The 20894-nt window shown below is 45.4% G+C and overlaps 1 protein-coding gene across 1 annotated transcript in view; it reads right to left on the reverse strand.

The window, feature by feature from the left end:
- The window catches only part of PIWIL2 (piwi like RNA-mediated gene silencing 2), an 82618-nt gene that overhangs the window by 52521 nt on the left and 9203 nt on the right, over positions 1–20894 (reverse strand). Inside the window, exons 4-7 of the mRNA XM_054997851.1 lie at positions 14955–15065; positions 7633–7750; positions 6902–7026; positions 5371–5451 (exon numbers count right to left, since the gene is read on the reverse strand). Of these exons, the coding sequence (XP_054853826.1) occupies positions 5371–5451; positions 6902–7026; positions 7633–7750; positions 14955–15065 (435 nt within the window). The remainder of the gene's footprint in view (positions 1–5370; positions 5452–6901; positions 7027–7632; positions 7751–14954; positions 15066–20894) is intronic.

Raw genomic sequence — 20894 nt, forward strand, 5'->3', positions numbered from 1 at the left:
ACACCACCTTATTCTGATGGACATTTAGAAAAGGAGAATCCGACCTAACGGCCACTCATTCACTAACCCTGCGGGCCGAAGTAATAGCAATTAGAAAAGAAACTTTAAAGGAGAGGAAATTTAAAGCACAAATAGCCAGTGGCTCAAAGGGAGCTTTCATGAGCTTGGCCAACACCAATTTGAGGGACCGTTGAGGTACTATTTCCCTGACATGGGGAAATACATTCTGCAAGCCTTTAAGAAAGGTAAGCTGTGCGAAAAATAATCTTTCCATCTATCTTGGGATGGAACGCTGAGATAGCTGCCAGGTACACTTTGACAGAAGAATTAGAAAGGCCGTCATCCTTAATGTTAGCAGAAACTCAAAAATAGAATCCAATTGGCAGTCCTAAACATCCACCCCTCTCTAAGCAGCCCAAGATTCGAAACATCTTCATTTAGCGGAGTACAATTTGCGAGTAGTGTCACTTCTAGCATTGAGCAAGATTCGAAACGTCTTCATTTAGCAGAGTACGATTTGCGAGTAGTGTCACTTCTAGTATTGAGCAAGATCTCAGTTACTCTTTCCAACATTCCTTCCGACCCAGACCGCGCCAAGCCGTCAGGTTGTTTGGGTGATACCAAATCCCCTGGTCGGAAAAAAGGTGTGGGTTCAGTTCAAACCAATAATACAACCCCTGCGAAAGCTGCATGACATGCTGGAACCAGGGTTGTCTGGGCCAAAAGGGTGTCACTAGAATCACATGGGGTCTGTCCCTCTGAATCTTGCTGATTGTTCTGGAGATGAGCAGAAAAGGAGGGAAGGCATAAAATAGATGTCCTGTCCAAATAATCTGAAATGCGTCCCCCAGGGAGTTGGGACCTAAGCCTCCTCTGAAGCAAAACCGTGGGGCCTTCCTGTTGCTCACTGATGTAAAGAGATCTCACTCAGGAAAGCCCCACTCTACAAAGACGTTGTGGAGATAGACGTCAGCAATGGTCCACTTGTAATTATTGGAAGCCATGCAGCTCAACTTGTCTGTCACCATATTTGTGGTACCAGGGATGTGTACTGCTTGTATGTACATGGCTCTGTCCAGAGCCCACTCCCAAATCCGAACTGCTTCACCGCAAACAGCCCTGGAAGTGGTAACCCTGTTTGTTCAGATAGAACATGTCTGTGAGAATCTGAACGATTTTGTGATGTATGGTATCTGCAAATGCAATAAGGGCGTAACAAATGGTCTTAAGTTCTAAGAAGTTGATATGACTCTCCCTTTCCTGTTCTGACCAAGTACCATGTGCCCTAAGGGACCCACACTGGGCACCCCACCCAATAGTGGACGTATAAGTGGAAATGGTAATCTGAGGCTGGATAGACCCAAAAGCTATTCATTTAAGCAGATTAGCCTCACTAACCCACCATCCAAAGGAACGTATGACTCCCCGAGGAATGGAGTATTTCTTGTCCTGGTAAGCGCCCTCAAAATCGTGTACTGACAAGAACCACAACTGAAGGGGGCGCATGTATAATCGAGCCATGGGGGTGACTGCTGTAGACGAGGCCATAAGCCCCAAAAGTTTCTGAATAGCCGCTGCAGACTGGAATCTGCACCAAGTAAAATGAGCTACCATCCTACTGATTCAATGAGCTCGGTCTGAGGGTAGGAAACCTCTATTCAAGATCGCATCCAAAACCATACCTATAAAGAGGATCCTTCTTAAGGGAGTAAGGGCTGACTTTTTAGGTTTACCAAAAGCCCCAAACGGGAACATGTAACTACCATTGTCTTAATTTGCTCCTGAAGAGCCTCTGCTGACAGGCGGATAAGAGCCAATCATCCAAATAAGGACAGACTGAGCATCCCTGCTTTCTAAGAAAAACCACCATCGTAGCCATACACGTGGTAAATACTCGGGGGGGCATACACAGTCTGTCATGTATGCCAGCATACCTGTCATGATTGTATTCTGCATTTTGTACTGATCAATGCTGTTTGCCAGAGTTATATGCTGTATTCTATGTACTCATGTGAGAGTGTCTTAACTTCTGATATTAAGTGCAGGAGAGCCAGTGGGCCCCTCCATTATCTGTTACAAATATGTGCTTTCACTTTTCACAGCAAGTATCCTTGAAGGAGCTGCTAGCCACAAACATTGTAACTTTCCCAGAGACAGATTTTTTTTGTATTTCATGTAGTCTAAACTACATTGTTCCCATGCAATCTCTTTGGGGTTTCGTGCCAGAATGCAAATGGACCAGAGAGGGCGGGAAGTTTTCTTATAATGGCCAGGCCTTTGTTTGAATTGTCACTTCTGCCAATTTCTGCACCTTCAGGTGAACACCTGTACTGTACTCAATAAAACTGCTTCAACTGGAACACCTGCGTGTTAACTATGGAGGGCTTGAGGGACCTAACTGCCAGGGACTGACAACAGTCTAAATGGTAACACTTGGTACTGGAAAATCTTACCCTTACAAATGAACCCGAGAAACTTCCTGTGGTCAGGGTGTATGGTAATATGAAAGTACGCGTCTTTAAGATCTAGAACAGTGAACCACATGTGATCAGGCAAGGCATCAACTGCAGTACTGTAGTCAGTGTGAGCATTCTAAATTTCTTGACTCAAATAAATTTGTTTAACCCTCTAAGATCTAAAATATGGCGAACTCCACCATCCTTTTTATCTACCAGAAACATCCTAGAGTAAAAACCCCACGGAGAGTCTTGAGGGGGCATCTCCTGTATGGCCCCCTTCTGTTGAGGAGCCTTTACTTCAGCCTGTAATGTGTCAGAAGAGACCTGCTAGGAGAAATCAGGAGGAGACAATTCTGGATAAATTTCAAACTGAATTTTATGATATTCAGAACCCAATTATCAACTGTAATTTCAGCCCATGCCTGGGTATAACGAGCCAATCTGTCCCCAAAAATGACAGACTGTTCTCTGGATAGTCAGAACTGCTTGGGTTGAGTAGCAGACTCCTTGTTAACGGGACTCTGCTGGTTGCAGCGGGGTCAATTGTTAGATGTCCTCCGCTGATATGATCCTGATGGAGGCTGAAACTGCCTGTAAGACCCACAGTGAGGATACAGCTGGTATCTCTGATGTCTGCCCCTATAACTCTGCACTAAGCAATATTGTTGACGCTGATCAGAAGGTTGTTTGGGTGGGAGGACCCCATAAGAGCGCGCTGTAAGTCGATCCTTGTGCTTCTGCGACACTCATCTGTCTTAATTGAGAACAAAGTCTGTCCCTCAAATGGCAGATCCTCCACTTTACTGCGCGTCTCAATGGGCAGAGCAGTAGTGCGGAGCCAAGCATGTCCGGAGAACAATAGAGGAAGCCAGAGCCCTCGCAGATGTATCAACTGAGTTGCGACCAGCATTAATCTGCTGCTTTGATAATATTAAAGCTTCCTCCATAATGACCTTAGCGAGGACTTTCTGGTCCTCAGGGAGTTTATCTATGAATATCGCAACTTGGTTCCAGAGAAAAATCTGGTAAGTTCCCATAACAGTTGAGAGCTGCAGATGAGTACAATTTCTTGCCCAACGAATGCAACTTCCTGCTTTCCTTATCAGCAGGTACTGCGTGGGGCCCTTGCTGTTGATGAGCCTGCATCTCCTCGGTGACCAACGAAGATGACGGCAGGTGCGAAAACAGGTAAGTACATACATCGTCCCTTATCTTGTATAGGACTTCCAGTTTGTGAGAAGTAGGATGGATCGAGGCTGGCTTCTCACACACTATGGTGATGACCTCCACCAGGCTCTCTGTAATTGGAAAAGCGATAGTAGCAGGATTACCAGAGTAAATATACTGGAGTATCGTATCCTTGGGTTTCAGGTTGACAGCCGATACTTCAATTTCCAAGGAACAAGCCATCCGATGCATCTGTTTCGTGTAAAGCTGGTGATGTTCATTTGGTGAAATCCTTCCTGCTCCAATGATAACCTCCTCAGGAGAAGGGTCTGAGGGAGGACTAGGGCTCTAGTCTCGTCCAGTATCGGAAAGCTAGTATGTAAGGTCTCGATCAGGGGAACCATAACGGGAGTAATCACTCCTAGGTACTTCCCACTCATCTCTGCCAGAGGTCAAGGAGTGGGCATGATGTGGTCCAGAACACACAGATCCATGCCTACTAGAGTCCTGATAATATGAAAACTGGTTGCAGGTAGCCCATCTTGGTGAACCATAGGCAGGAACGTCTCGTAACTTGTGCCCTCATCGATTGAAGAGTGGCACGATGGGGATCTGGCATGAGGGGAAGGAGTCTTGGGTCTGTCCCAAAAAATCTGCTCAGTTTGCACTGTGGCAGACTGGCTGTGCTTTGACTTCTTTTTGGCCTTCTTAGCAGGTGGAACAGCCTGTGAAGGCTCACTGCCACGCTTCCAATCCCCCGGATCTTGTCCATAGTAGCCATAGTTGAGCACTTCAGATCCAGCAAAGTACTCTTAGTAGCTTGTCAAAACACAGGCTAAGGTTCTACAAGCTTCGGATCCGATGTCCTTGGATCCAAAGCCTTCGGATCCGATATGGTTGGCAAAGCCGAATCCGATGCTGCTGTCTTCGCCTTTGGGGTCGGAGTAGCTGACAGTTCTGATCTTGATGGTGACCGATGTTTACGGCTCCGGCCCGGATCCAAGACTTCTGGAGGTTGTCAGGTCCAAAGACCAGAAGGAGCTTTAGTGACTCCCGTTGGATCCGAAGTGATGGTAGAGGGCTGTTGGATAGCTCTCTTCCACAATAAGGCCTGTAGCCTAATCGACCTTTCAGCTCTGGCTTTGGGTGTAAAGCGCTGGCAGTGTTCACCTTTCTGCACGTTAAGCCTTTCGCCCAAACATTCAAGACAAATGACCATTGGTCTTGATCATTTTGGTCGAACAAGTAGAGCAGAGCTTAAATAAAGCCTTATCTGACATTTCGGAAGAATATCTCTCACCAACAGACGTCTCTTTTTTGAACAATGAACGAACTAGATCTTAACCGGTCGGCGGCAAAGAAGAAACTGAGGGTGAGGGGGCGCCGCCTCCAGATGCCATGCTCGGTAGGAAAAGCCGCGCATGTGCACTCATTGGACAAGCGCCCCCTAGTGGACGTTAGACTAGAAAAAAGTTCCGGTCGGCAGGCCTGCATGTGCGCAGTCCCATGTGGGACTGCACAGAAGACGGACAATGAATGAAATATTTGGTGGTGTACCTTTGGAAACAAATGACTGGAATAGAATCTCACAAATAAATCAAGCAAAAATCCCTTGGCCTGCTACAATTAGACAGGGTGTATTTTACAGCAACAAACAAGAGGCTTTCAAATGATTTACTGGTGATGGGATGTGCCCATTAATGATGTCCAAGTACAAAACAGCAAAGACACAACGTATACCAACCTATACTGCTGCAGCACAGTAGCACTGGTGGGGTCAAAGAAATTCCTCCCAACAGTTTTCATATCTAAAATCTTCATCACCCTATAATAAAAACCCATTGTAGTAAATAATTTTAAAAAGTCAGGGAATGTATAGACCATAATTTAAGAGCAGATCCTTTTATATAAATGGATTACTGATTTAATGCTAATGTTATGGTACTATGTTAATAAACATTCTATTTATATACTGCACTTCAGGATAACTTAACGACCACTCAGAGGGGTTTACAAAGTATGTTATTATTATTCTGACAACAAACGAACATCTTGTGAGGTGGGTGGAGGTGAGAGAACTCCAGAGAGCTGTGATTGACCCTAAGACACAAAGCTGGCTTCAAGCGGAGGAGTGGGGAATCAAACCCTGTTCTCCAGATTAGAGTCCCGTGCTCTTAACCACTACACCAAACTGGCTCTCTTAAAACACCAATAACTGCAACTGAAGATTTTTCCTATGCAAATTAAAAGTCAGTAATAGTTACTCTAGTCTAAGACCACTATATCAATAGGCTTAGCTTGGAACAACCTTGTATAGTATTGTACTGTTAGTCTTCTTGAGCTTTCCAAAGATCAATGACTTCTTCCGAACCCCAGTAGCAGACTAGACCTAGAATGTCAATTTATGTTTCTGCCCGTGGAAAGAGGTGCTCCAGAACAGGCATTTGACAAAAGGTAGTGGCAGATTAGATAACTTTTTTGTAAAATGAATGGCTCACATGCTGCCAGAGCAGGCTGATTTAAATTATCAAGTAAAGGACTACATTTAAATCAAGTTCCCAACTTTCACGTTCATATCTGCTATGCACACTAACTGGTTACCATAAAAATTCAATTGCTTACACAGAAATATGTAAAACTCTAGCTGTGCAACCCACATCTCTTTGGCAATACAGCATTTATATTTCTTAGAACAGGAGTTATAAAATTAAAGATCTCTTTGGGATGCAAGTAAGGATTTATTTATATGCATGAAGGACACAAAGGCTGTAACCTTATGCACTTGCCCTCAAGCAAGCACTGTGGAAAATGGAACTTCTGAATTAATCATGGTGCACACAAGACAAATTGAATGATTAAGAGCACCAAGCTTTTCAGAATGAAATCTTGTACTATTATTTTCTTAAGGACATCCATATTTATCCATATTCATAATTTGTTCAACAGCGTAAAATATGACTCAGTCTTATTTATAATTTATAGTACAATACTTCACTTCCAAATATTTTTTCGTTTGCTGTTTTATTTACAAAAGCAGATTTTAAATCAATGCATTTCACAGATGATTCAGTTTTAAGAGATGCTGAGAGTAGATTTTAATATGTACGTATTGCATAGAGATATTTTAACACACATTATTTTAAGGACAAAATTTAAGATGTCTATTTTTTACACTGTTCTTAAAGGTAACAGACTCCCCCACCTCCCCTGTCCTGGACATTGCTTTGTATTCAACCTAGTAGTGGCAGGAAAATTCTCTCTCAAACTCCCCTTACCTCCTGAAAACAACATTGTAAAATGGAATGCACAAATCCGAGCTGGGCTCCAGAATTTTAGTCATCTGAATCTTTACACTGATCTCCACTCCATCTGTCCTCCTCTGACACTTCAGATCAATACTCTAAAGTGGGAGAAGATACCTTGCATCACATCAGAAAAACTGGTAAGATTAACCTTTCTTTTGATTCGTACCCTATCTGACAGAAGAAAATTTCAGATGCATCAAGAGAATGTATGAATAGCATTGAACTTAAAGCTTCCATCACTTCCAATAAACCATACTGTCAGCAAAAGACGTAATGTGTGATATCACTCACAGTATCACGCTGACTCATATGTTGTTAAAAAATTTAATACATTTTTTTTTTATTTCTAAAAGCATGGTTATCTTAGAAAATAGAGGAAGTGTTCCAAAAGTTACAAAAATCCTGACAAAAGAGAGTCTGGAAGGAGACTTTTGTTCCAAGTCTGTTCTAACAGTGAGCTGCACCTCCATACATACCCCAGCCATTTTTGGTAAAACTGAAAAACTAGATTCCTCCTAGTACATCAAGCAGAGCAATCGGTAACTACAGTCATTTCAGCATTATAGAAATAATTACGTTGTTCCACCTAGAGGAACAACAGTATTGAACTCCATCACACATGATGGGGATGGGAATGGCAAGCACCAAACCTTAAAAATGCACATCTCAATCAACTCTTCGATTGCTTTATCAGGTTTTACCTGAGCCAATTTGATAGGCAAGTAGAGTATAGAACCATCAAATGCAGTAACATCTCCGGTCACCGATTTGTGCTCCTTCAACATTCCAAACCGCATACTCTTGCATTCTACATTGGGACTGGAAGACATGATATGTAAAAAAAAAAAATCAACGGTTTTATGGTGATAGTTATACTTAGTTGAGGAAGGAACAGTCACACCAATCATGGTTTGACATTATGTAAATGAGTCTGGGGGTCTGGCTTGTACATACACACTCAAAATCCGCCAAGTTTATTCACAATAGTATCACAGTTTGGCATTAGGTCTCAATCATGCCAAATGTGCTCTTTTCAGTGGAAATAAAGAGGGAAAATGTGAAAAGAAGATTTTTACTACTCTAGGGTCAACTTACAACAATTAGGTCTGAGGATGTTTCACCTAATTCACAGGTAAGAGTGAATGCAAGCTCCTACAGTCCAGAAAGGGGGATTAGGAAGAAGGTGGCAACTCCCCCCCTCGCCCGAGATGTAAGGGCCTGAGGAATTTTGGGAGACTGGAAAAGGGTTTTCCCCTTGCTCCTTCTCCACCCCACTCCCCAAATTTTCTAATGGAAAAACTGGGAACAACCAAAAATCTCTTTTGAAATGTTTCTTTTTAATATTAATGAGTGAAATACTATTAAAGATAATGTTTCAAAATATCCTGCATGAAAATCTGAGGACTTTTTAAAACCAGTTTTCCAATGGAAATGTTGTGGAGCATTGGGGGGAGAACATTCTACATATTACACAATTTTGAAAATGTTTCATAGGAGCTTAAAGACAAAGTTTTCCTCAATCAACATGAATGGTATGAAAAAAATTTGAGGACTTTTTCCAAATTTTTCTGATGGGAAAATTGAGAAGTTCGTGAGACCACTGAAAATCTCCTATGAAATATTTTTTCCTTCTTTTGGAATGAGAGAAATGTAACATATTCAAAATGTACAGCAGTCAATTTTTCCATTGGAAAAACCAGGACATTTGGAGGATCACTGAACAATCACCATGAAATACACAGTCTTTTTGAATGAACAAAATATTTTAAGATAGCTGCAAACTGCTGCAGCCTATGCTGTCTTGTGCTTGCATTTTTGCATGTAGCAGGCATTTATACATTTAATTCCATAAATATTCCAATTAATACAATTTTATGTGCTAAGTTATACATTATACATTTAATATAGTTAAAACAAAACTGGTTTAGGCTTGAATTTTCCCAATCCCTCCCTCCACAAAAAAACTAAACACATCCCTGATGCTTCTAAATTTCTTGAAATTCTACATATCTACCTTCCCCAATAGCAAGTGTTCCAGTAAGAAATTTATCTGCCCAATCCAGAGAGCAGGGCGTAAAGTGCACAGGTAGCAGACTAAGGGTTACACCGGTGTATCCTGGACTTCCACAGGCGAAATTCCCCCTACGATGGCAGCCAGTCTCAGAGTTGCCTCACCGCGGCCCCCCGCTGGGGCACAGCCACCAGTCAAGCACAGGCATAAGTGCAGCATAAGTCCCTGCACTGGTGCCCAGGGGGGTGGGCCAGGTAGCAGGGCATGAGTTAGTCGGCTCCCAAAGCCTTTCCGTGTCCAAGTATGCCCCTCGCAGCAGTAGGAAGTTATGACACAAAAACCAATGGCATGGTCCATAGGCGCCCATTTTACAGGAGAAAAATGCACCTTCCCCCCGGCCACATGCCTGGCCCTGCCCAAGCAGCCTGGCAGAGCACAGGATGTCTGCTACCATGGGAAACAATCCACTTACCCCACCCCCCGGTGGCCAAACCCCCTCCCCAGCAGCCAATCAATTTCCCACATACCCTACATAACCTCAGGCCAGGGCAGCCATGGCCCCACATAAGGTAGGGCACAGCCGGAGGCCCTGCCCAAGAGCACCCTGCTGTGGGGACTATGCACACATGCCAGGAGAGGATACTGAAAGAAAGGTAGGAGTGTGCGCCGGGGGACTTGGCAACAATCGGGGCTTGCCCCGCACACACAAATGGGAGGTGAAGCACAGCCAGTGTGTTTGACTACTTCCATCCAAGTCCTCTTACAGGAACCCCATCTTGCAACACCTGTCCCCAAGAGTGCCAAGGGCACATGGACAGGCAAGGAGGAGCTTGGGAGGTGGCTGGTCCAGCCCGCAGATGAACATCAGATGTATCACGTTGGCGCCTTGGCCCGCTATTCTTCTCAGTAGCTTTGGAATGACTGAAATCAGAGGGAACACATACAGCAAGCCTCTTGGCCATGAGGCAGACAGCACATCTATTCCCTCTGCTTGTGAGTGAAAGTATCTGGTGAAGAATCTTGGAACTCGACAGTTCTGGTGAGTAGTGAACAGGTCCAGGATCGGTTGCCTGAACTTAGCCAACACCTACTGAAACACTTCCCACTTGAGGATCTACTTTCCTGGTTGAATGGCTTATCTACTCAGCCAATCAGCTTGCAGGTTGGCAGTCCCCTTAATGTGTCCCACCTGAATGGAGGACAGGTGCAATTCAGCCTGTGAGAGGATCTTTATCATCTCCATGTGAAGCCTAGAGGACCTGGAGCCCCCTTGCTTGTTGAGATACGCCGTATACGTTGTCCATACGTATTAGAATGTCTTTCCCCGAAATCAGGGCGGAGAAGTGTGAGAGTGCTAGGTAGATCGCCCTCATCTCTAGGGGGCTGATGGGAAGATGCAATTCCTTCTCAATCAAGTGGCCCTGAACCGGATGTCCCCCTAAGGTTGCTCCCCAGCCCATTAAGCAGGCGTCTGTGATCAGCTGCATCCTCTGAGGGCTCAGGAAGGATTTGCCTTGGCAGAGGTTGTTGTCGTGAGACCACCACCTGACTTTCTTTAACTTTCCATAGTACCCTGACCTGGATTGACTTGGACATGGTCTGGAGCTGGAAAGGATGGGAAAGGTGAGTAGCTCCCTGGTCTGGAGGCATCCCCAAAGAATGGCTTCCGAATTCGCTACAAGAGTCCCCATCAATCTAGCTAAGGTCAGGAGAAACATAGATTTGCTCTGAATCATGGATCATACCAGATCGTTGGTCTTCTGAATCTTCTCCGGGGGAAGGAAAAGACAACCTCTTCTGGTATCCACTATCATTTCCAGATGTGAGAGCCTCTGAGAGGGAGTGACGGAGCACTTCTTCATGTTTACGAGGAATCCATGAGATTGGAGATAGTGAATCGCCATCTACGTGTCCTGAAGAGCCTTCTCTCTGGACTCTGCCCTGATGAGGATGTTGTCCAAGTAGGGATGGATGTGTATCCCTTTCTCCCTGAGTTGCACAACAGGGTTGATAAAGACTTTTGAAAACACCCTGAGCGCTGAGGCCAGACCAAAGGGCAGAACTCTGAATTGGAAGTGTTGGCCGTTTACGCAGAATCTCAAGACACGGCGATGTGCTGGATCGGAATGTGTAGATAGGCTTTGGTGAGGTCTATCGATGTAAGAAAGTCCCCTGGACGTAGGGCCTTGGAGATGGAGCGCAGCAATTCCATGAGGAAAAGTTTTTATGAACTGGTTTACAAATTTTAAGTCCAGTATCCCTCTCCAGTCTCCGTATTTCTTCGGAACAATAAAGAAAATGAAGTAGACCTCTAGCCCCACCTCATGATGGGAGATGGGCTCTATGGCCTTGATGTCTAAGAGGTGTTAATAGCCTTCTGGGTAATTAGTCTTCTTTGGTGGTTTTTGCAGATGGGAGACCCCAGGAATCTGTCCGGTGGGTAGAATTTGAACTCGATGAAATAGCCTTTGGAGACCACTTCAAGGGACCAGGCGTCCGCCTTGGACCCTTGCCAAACTTGCTGGAATAACTGTAGTATCCCTCCCACTGGGGCCCGAGGTGAGTCAGGATTTTGGGGGTTTAGAATCAGAATCCTGTTTGTCTCCTCTGGGCTGCAGGTGCTTGATGGACCTGGATCCAAAGGATCCCCTCTTGAAGCTTGGTCTGGAGTAGTTCCAGGAAGAACGTTTAGCATCCTGATGATACCTGGGCAAGGAGTGTTGGGAACAAAAGGACATGAAAAGGGGGCAGCTGTCTGCCCTTTTATAAGCAATCTTGGAAAGGCCTTCTTCTTGTCTCGGGTTTCCATGAGGACCTTTTCCAGCACTTCTCCAAAGAGTTTATCACCCTGGAAGGGGTAGGCCATAAGAATAAATTTTGAGTGGAGGTCGGCTGGCTAAGCTCTTAATTACAAGAGTCTCCTGTCCGCTGCTGTGGATCCTATAGCCCTGGAGGAGAAGGTTAAGGCATCAAGTGAGGCACCCGCCACGAAGGTGGCTCCCTCAAGAAGGCATCTGTGATTCTCTGGAAGCAGCTGTATGAGTTTTCAGATCCAGACCACCGCCATTCTGGAAACAATGGAGGCGGCAGAGGCAGCTCTTATTGCCATGGCCGACACTTCATGAGCCCATCAGAGAGCAGTCTCCACATTCTTGTCTTATCCTTCACGGATCCTTGACCATCCTCTGTCAGCAGGTCTGTGGATTGCAAGGCTGCGACAGGAGCATCGATTCTTGGGACACGTAACAACTCATTGGCGTAAGGATCACTGGGTGCCCAATCCTCACCTAGGGCCAACTGACAACCCCTGTTCCTCCCTTCTCCACCCCAGATCCTGAGCTGTGAGCTGCCACATGAGCAGAACATGCAGCTGCTAATGAGGCATGCACCCCTGCCAGAGGAGCATTTGGCTCGGCAGGGAATGGGGAGGATGAGAGGCCTGTCCTGGGGACCCGGGCACAGGGTCCACAGGCAGAGCAGCGCATCTCCCCCACCCTGGCCACCCTATGGGCGACGATTGAGAGGTAGCGGCCAGAGACATGGCCAGGAGGCTGTAGCCTGAGGCCATGTTCACCTGGCTGGCCTGGTGGTGGGGGTAACAACATCCGCAGACTCCCTCTGGGATTTGCAAGGGGCTCTGGGCTGTCTGGAGGGTATGCTTGGGAATCTCACAGCTGTGACCTGGCCACCCCCTCTCATCCCCCCTTCCCTCACGCTGCCCCTGCCCCATCCAGAAGGCCTACCCGTCAATGAGGAATGCTCAGGCCTTAGCAAGCTAGGTCCCCCACCTCACTCCTGGGAGGGGCTGTCGTCTGTTGGCGCCGCTAGTGAGCCTGGGAGCCTGTGCTAGGTGCTGGATGGAGTGAGTCTTGGGCCCCAGGCTGCTGCATGGATGTCCCTGCCTCTTTGCCCAGCCAACCACTGTCTGGGCAACCTGTACACTTCATGCAAATTAAGACAGCTTGTATCGGACACCAAGAGCTTCCTGGTGTGCTTCCTTGCTGGCAGGTAGGAGCCGCCCCCATCAGTACCCTGGGGGGCTACCCCAATCAGATGTCCCAGGGGTGGGACATCTGATCCAACCCAGTCCTGAGAAGGAAGAGCAACCTGTATGCCTTTCTTGGCCAGTCACAGCACCAGCACCTGCAGCTGGCTCCTAATGGGTGGGTCCTGTGTAGAACAGCGGATAAGTAGCTAATTAAGTGCACCTGGTGGTTGTGCTCAATTAGGCAGCTCCTCCCCCAGGCTTAAGAAAAAGGCTGGGTGGACTGAAAAAAAAGAAAGGAAGCTGAATTACAGGAGCACGCAGGTTTAGTACCTATTTGTCTAGTGAGCTTTGTTTTAGCTAAGACTAGGTCAAGCTCTTTTTTTATTGCCATTGCTTTTGCTTCAAGAGTGAGTATTGTTATTTTTAACTGTTCTCTTGAGTTAATAAATAATTATCTTGTCTGTGTCTTGAGTGTCTGCTTGCTGTGCACAAGGGTCTCCAGCTAAGAACCCAGAGACCAGTGAGTCTCATGAAGAAAGGGTGGGGCATACTACTCTAAGAGGGATTCTGGGGTACTGTGTGGCTGTTATCAGCACCAGAACCAGGCCCAGAGGGTTTGCCCACTCATTACAGGTCCGGCCAGCATTGCTGGGGCTACTGGTACATACCTTGTTGGGGAGGCGACTTGGCAGCTCCACCCTGGGCCACACCTCCTACCCTGCCCCTGAGGAACACAGCCACTGGCTAAGCATTCAGGACCACCCCACCAGCATCCTCCCCTCAGGGGGGCACTTGCTGCGAGCCTGCTGCAATGCTGCTTGCACCTCCAGGTCTTGGTCCGCGCACCCCGCCTGCTGCACAACTGGGCAGCCACCACTAGCAGGGCACCCCGGTGTGGGTGCTGCGACCTTAGGAGCACTTGGTCCACAGCTACGAGCTCCCGGGGTGGGGGTGGGTGCAGGCCACTTGGATCACAGGGCACCCTTCGTTGCACCATTGCTTACAGCTCATGGAGGTGGCACAGCAAATGGCAGGTGCTGGCACATTGTTCAGGGGTGTCTGCTGCATCCCAGACTCAGGCGCTGCTGCAGCTCACCTGCCAATGTCCATAGGGAGTGGATGAGGGGCGGTGGGGTTACACCAGCATGTCAGCACCATGCTGGGACTCAGGATTGGGCTGCCATTACTTTTAACTAAGCTGATTTTAAGTGTATCCTAAACTCCCACAACAGACCAATTTAGTAGCAGTACTTACTACAAGAAACGGCTTCTTTTTTTACAATAAAAGAAGACTCTGATGACAGGAGCACCCCGGGCTTCAGATCAGTCGCACAATGATCAAAATTATACCAGATGTATATTTCAGTTCCATCAACACCAGCATGTGAAGTGCAAACTTTCATTACCTTGCAGATACTGCCTCCAAGAATATACTAAGATTGCATAGTGGTTAGAGACCTAGGGACCAAAGCTCAAATTCTCACTCAGACATGACATTAAAATCCTTGCTCAGACAAGTTCTAGTATATAAGCAACTGGAAAAGAGAACTAAAAGAGACTTGTGGGCTGCTATCTAAAGGGAAACAATATAAAATACAAATACAGATCTCTTATATCCACTGCTGAGCCCCATGGCGCAGAGTGGTAAGCTGCAGTACTGCAGCCCAAGCTCTGCTCACAGCCTGAGTTTGATCCTGGCGGAAGGTGGGTTCAGGTAGCCAGCTCAAGGTTGACTCAGCCATCCTTCCAAGGTCTGTAAAATGAGTACCCAGTTTCCTGGGGGTAAAGTGGAGATGACTGGGGAAGGCAATGGCAAACCACCCCGTAACAAAAAGTCTGCCAAGAAAACGTTATGATGTGACATTCCCTCATGGGTCAGTAATGACTTGGTGCTTGCACAGGGTGCGTGCACCTTTTCACTTATTTCCACTGCTACCTAGTAAACCCTTTGAGACCATAAAAGCCTGACTGAAAAGTCTCTGCCCTTCAACAAGACATAAATGGTAAAATTCAAGATTACTTACCTAAATGTCACATGATACTGGTACACAGCTTCATTTTGACAGTGTATCTTAACCACATTTATTGCCAAGGGGACTGGTATCCCTTTGGAACCTTGCTTCATTAGTGGTTCTCTGAAAGGATAAAAGTATGTTTGAAAGAATTTAACAAGACTTAACAGAAAATGAAACAATAGGGAAGTAGATATACAGCCCAATGCTACAGACTCAGAAAATTTTTCCAATGAAACAAAACTACAAAAGGCTCCAGGACCAGGACTCTGCTTTATGGCCGTTTCCAGACGGCCCTCTGCAATCCAAAACGTTGCGTGTTGTCGCGCATCATCACGCAGAAAACGTGAAATATCGCATTTTCTCGCACGAGTTTTGCGCGAGGTCACGCAAAACTCGCGCGAGAAAACACAATATTTCACGTTTTCCACGCAATGATGCGCAACAACGCGCAACGTTTCGGATTGCAAAGGGCCGTCTGGAATCGGCCTAGATTTAAGAACTTTAAAGCTAAACTTATTCAACTATTAGGAAACATAATGAATGCTGCAATTGTAAAAGGTAAGATTTCTAGACACATGAAGGAAGAAAGTGACAATTTCAGTAGTCCTTAAATCCAAAGATCCATATTCAGTAAATTCAGTAAATTCTTATTTGCCCCTTGTCTTTGTGAAACTGCGATCTTAGATTATGTGCAGCTGTTATAGCAGCTGGATGATAAAAGTTTTTACTAAAATGATACACATATAAAGTGGGATTAGGTCTCTCTTTGATGGAACAGCAGCTGTTAAAATGAATTCCCAAAATTACTTTTTGTACTTCTCAACAGCAGCTTTTGACATTATAAAGGAATAGCAGCAAAAAATGAATTCTTGTAGGCAGCGAAACAGCAAAAGTAATGTAAGGAAATGATTGGGTCATACTTTCAAGCTAACCTAAACTGGATTAAATGGTTTCAGGGTTCATCTGGCATAAATTTTGACGGAAAAGAGCAAGTTTTCAAAATTCCCATTGAATGGTGCATATTGGATAAAACCTAGGCACGGAGCATTTTTCGGTAACAGAACAATGTTGGAAGCCTAATTAAGAGCATGGGATGAATTTAAGATTCGTCAGCACAGAGACCTTGCACATTTGTCATTTTCAACAATCAGTTCAATAAAAATGGTATTTTTTTTAGAATTTGGAAGGAACAACGAATGAATGACTAGATAGTCCTGGGCAGGCACACAGAACCAACACTAAGACAAACAGCCCTCACCCCACTTCTGTTTTCTGCTATTGAAAGTGCAGTAGGAAAGGAGGGAATGGACCATTGGATACGCACCATGAAGGGTCCTTCTCCTCTGAGGAAAGGACGACATCTTGATGGGTGATTCCCACCCTCTAGTCAGGGAGGCAGGAACAAGTTTTCTACTTCATGTCTTCCTAGTGGGTGTCACCCTTTCTTTCAGTTTTGGCAATTCCGAAAGCAGTTATACCATCATAATTACGAATACGACGCTCTAGAATTGAGTAACAAGGAGAAAGGTGAGAACAAACATGTAAAATGGAAACAACAAGACAGGAAGCAAATTTGTCAGTCAGAAGAGAGTGAAAAGACAATGACTTCTAGAGGGGCAAGATGTCTTCCTTTTCTCAGAGGAGAAGGACCCTACACGGTGAGTATCCAATGGTCCGTTCCCCCTCTGAGGAGGAGGACATCTTGATGGGACCTCCCAAAGCAGTGTCCCTATTTTCAGGTTGGGTCATTGTCATCTGGTCATAAGATATGTTGTAATACTCTTCTGCCAAACGCTGCATCGGCTGAGTCGTAAATGTTCAGCTTATAGTGTTTAACAAAGGTTGATACAGACTACCAAGTAGCTGCCTTGCAAATCTCTTAACTGTAGCATGTCTGGCAAATGCTGCGCTGGTGCAGCACTTCATATTGAGTGAGTAGTAATCTTGGCTGGTATGTCTGTTTTTTTAATTTTATGTGCTTCAATGATGCATACCTTCAGGTTACTGCTAATGGCAGATTTAGATATCCTCATTCCTTTATTTGATGAGGATATAGAGATAAATAAGGAAGCTGTTTTCCAGATTTGCTCTGTTCTACAAAGAAATGCTTTTAGAATAAGTCTTATGGCCAGAGTATGCCACATTTCTTCTTAGGGATGAAAAGTATTTGGTCAGCTGATAGTAGACATAATTCCAGTGATCTGTGGGATAGATCACGTTTGGTATGAAGGTAGGATCTGTTCTCAGGACCACTTTGTCCTTATGTAAGATACATAGCTCAAGCTAATTAACAGGGTACCCGATTCTGATACCCTTCTTGCAAATGTAACTGTGGTGAGGAACAAAGTCCTCAGCCACTTAAGAGGAATTTCCTTGACAGGCTCTCGAAGGGGTGTCTGGTAACAGCAGACAGAACTGTATGCATTGTCCAAGTCAGAAACTGGTGAACCTGTGGTGGATCCTTCAGAGTATCATACTAGAAAAAGCTACATATGTGAGGTGTCTGGACAGACTCAGACCCTAGTACCATGGCATCACTGTTGTTAAGACTGATCTGACATCTTAAGATTGAGGCTCTAGACCGCTTGCACGACCGACCTGTAGGAAGCATAGAATGGATCTGGTTTTGGGTTTCATGACATTAACCCCTTTTTCTTTTGCATCTCCTGTGAAGGCTTTAGTGGACTGCCTCCTAGAGACCAGTAGCATGTTGGTTACTTCTTGAGAATAGCCTAGCTGAGAGAGTCTCGCTCACTCTCCATGCAGTTAAATGTAGCTATTCCAGGTATGGATGCAGAACTTAGCATTGCTGGGCATATCCAGAGACACTGGAGAAGTCAGTGGTGGAAGTACTGACAGCTGTTGAAGAGCAGAGAGCTGTGGGAGCTGAGGCTAGCAGGGTGCTACCACTATGATTTCTGCTTTTTTTGTTTTTGTTCTCTTATCTTCCTGATTAGCTTCGAGAGAATCGGAACAGTTGGAAGGCAAACAGCAGAATGCCTGGCCACTGTGATGTCAACCCATCAGTTACTTTGGCCTCGAGATGGAAGCACCTAGTGAAATATCTGTCCACTTAATCGGTCGACGTGCTGTCCTTGGTTAGAATGTGTTTGTCTAGTATTTGTGGTCTGAAGTGTAGTAGGGCTAGATAAATTGCCCAAAGCTCCAGTAGGTTGACAGAGGGTCTCATCTCACTGCTGGACTATCGACTTTGCACTGGTGGATCTTCTAGTGCTGCTGCCCATCCGGATAGACTGGTGTCCATGGAACCTGTTCCATTACTGGAATGCAGTGTTGCTTTCCTTGCAGAAGGATGGTCATAGTTGTCCACCATACGAGGCTTTTTAAAAATTACTATTATTTTAGTTATTTATTTTTACTATGAAGGATAACTGAATGGAAAGAACTTTCTTGTTCATAATCTGTAGTTGGAAGTGTCTCAGAAGTCTTTAAGAGTCTTGTATGTAGTCGACCTCACCGGATGGCATCGATACTTGGAATCAGTAGACCCATCAGTTTTGCAAACATCATCAATAAATACCTGGCCTTGATGATCACTTGTGACATTTTCTTTCTGTTCTTTGCCACTACTTCAATAAGGAACAAACAATTGTGTGTTGTTCTAATGGGGCTTCCAGATGTTCTAGTCACTGTTTGGATTATAAAGAACTTCCCTGTAAATTGTTCAGGAACTGTAAGCTTGTAGGCATGCAGAGCTTAACCTGATCAGCAAGTCATCCAGGTAAGCGTGTAGATGAATGCTTTTTCTCCCTTAGCTTTACACTGGGTTGATCAAATTCTTTGTGAAGGCCCTCGGTGTCCTAAAGAGGCCAAATGGAAGTACTCTGAACTGCAAATGGAGCCCCATTGCGCAGCACCTTTCTAAGTATGAAGATGGTTGTGTTTATCTAAACCCTAGCTTTCAGCCCCAGTGGGGGCTCCAAGATGCATACAACATTTCCTTTCTTTCCATTCTAGCTACACAACAAACCCACAAGGCAGGCCAGGCCTAGAGAATGCAACAGGCCCAAGGCCACAGGCACATCTCCCAGGGAAAATGGCATGAGAATCTGGATCTCCCAGATCCCAGCCCAACTCTCCAGTCATAACACCAAACTGTCTCTTGTTAAAAATGGTGTCATACAGGAAAGATTTCAGAGACAGGATGAACACAATTGCAGCAAGAACTCTCAGCATAGGCAATTGTAATGCTGTGGAGTCTGTTTCATGCTGGTCCCAGGATACTAAAAACTGGAGCAGTTCCACTCCAGTCCAGGGTTTACTCATATCTACATGAGGCATTGCGCTCTTTTCTTTGTTTCTACAGAATAAAGTTACTCTGTGCTGATTAAAAGAGATTGAGAACTTGGGGAGAGCAGACCCCCATTCCCTGTAGGAAAAAAAAGGTGTTTAGGCACACATGAAACCAACAGGGAGAAACTTCACTATCTGCATAAGTTTCAGTTTCCCTTTCTTTTTCTGGTCTACGTTTCCTTTCTAGCTGCCTCAGAGGACCTGCTAGGATTCCCTTTATAAGAAATGACCTCTTCCACAGTTCCCTGTTTTAGGGGTGGGAGGCCTGGAGGAAGAACTAGAGGGAGGCCTGTCTCTTCCCTCAGCACTCTGACAGTCTCAGTTTATGTAATCAAGTATAGAAAATCTAGGAATAGCATCACAGTGCCTGACCTAATTGCATTACTCACAAGTAGACCATCAGCAGCACTGGACCCTGGGGCCATTGCTATTTGATATTCTTACTGGGTCTTGTGCCCACTGATTTGCTTTGGATGTGGGAAACCACTCCACAGGCAACTTCTGGTATGTTGGCAAGGTTGCCAGCTTCTGCAAGGCTAAAAATGGCTGCCGTGGCTTTCTGAGGTAAGATAAGCTAGTTTTGTTTTAAACAGTCTGTTTAATGACATTTAGGAATTCCTGGGGTACTACCACGGGTCCTGATCCCATTGCATTACTCACAAGTAGCCCTCCTTCGTTTGTCATGGGCTCTGGAGACATGAATGATTGTTGAATCTCTGGCTTGGCTGCCCCACACTGGGCCTTACACCATTAGACTGCCTTAAGGATGCAGAGAAATCCATTCCATAGCTTCCTCCCAGCTGGATGGCAATGTTGCCCTCATTGGTGAGGCCAGAAATGGCTGCTGTGTTTCCTTTGCTCAGGGAGGAATAGCACCTTTTGAGATTCAGGTGTCTTCGCAATGTGAGTGGCCACAGCTGCAGCTTCCTCGCGGCTTGCCCCACTGTCTCTGGGGTTGTTAACAGGAAGCAGCAGTGAGGGGGCTTCTAATTCTCCTTCGGAGAGGAATCCATTACATCCCCCGTGATTTTCCATCCTATTGTGATGGAATAGCATGTTCTGCTGGTCCATGATTCTGTCTTGCCATGAAATGGCCACCACAGCCAAAGGAAGGAAGGAAGCTTCCCCTGCAACCCTTCTAGCAGGCACACAGAGTGAAAGAGAATAGCAAGGAGGTAGAATAGAAAGGAGTAAACAAGGCATGGATTAGGTTCTGGAAAACAGAAGCAAAGGAAAGGAAGAAAAACAGTTGAAAGGCAAGGCAGCACTCAGATGAAACTGCTCTCCCTGTTGAGACAGGTGTCATATATACCCCTGCATATCTTGTCATGAACGTATATGGATTCTGCCTCTGGCTTCTGAGAGTGTGGGAAGTTCTTTATTGCTTTATGCCAGTGGGTTATCTTACAAATGTTAAAAAAGTTTACTTTCTCTTTCTCGCTCCGCTGAGCCAGTGTCCTTGACAGCCAGCCAAAGCTGGCTCGTGGGGTGCTCCTCCTGAGAACCAAAGATAAGTTCATCTTTCTCACTGTCTGCTCTAAAACAATGTCTCACTACAACCCCCCCCCCTTAATGGTCCTCTTTCTCTTGGTGGGAAGATTACCTATAACTAACATTGCTAGCCCCACATAAGTC

The sequence above is a fragment of the Eublepharis macularius genome, chromosome 14, assembly GCF_028583425.1.
Source record: "Eublepharis macularius isolate TG4126 chromosome 14, MPM_Emac_v1.0, whole genome shotgun sequence".
Lineage (NCBI taxonomy): Eukaryota > Metazoa > Chordata > Lepidosauria > Squamata > Eublepharidae > Eublepharis > Eublepharis macularius.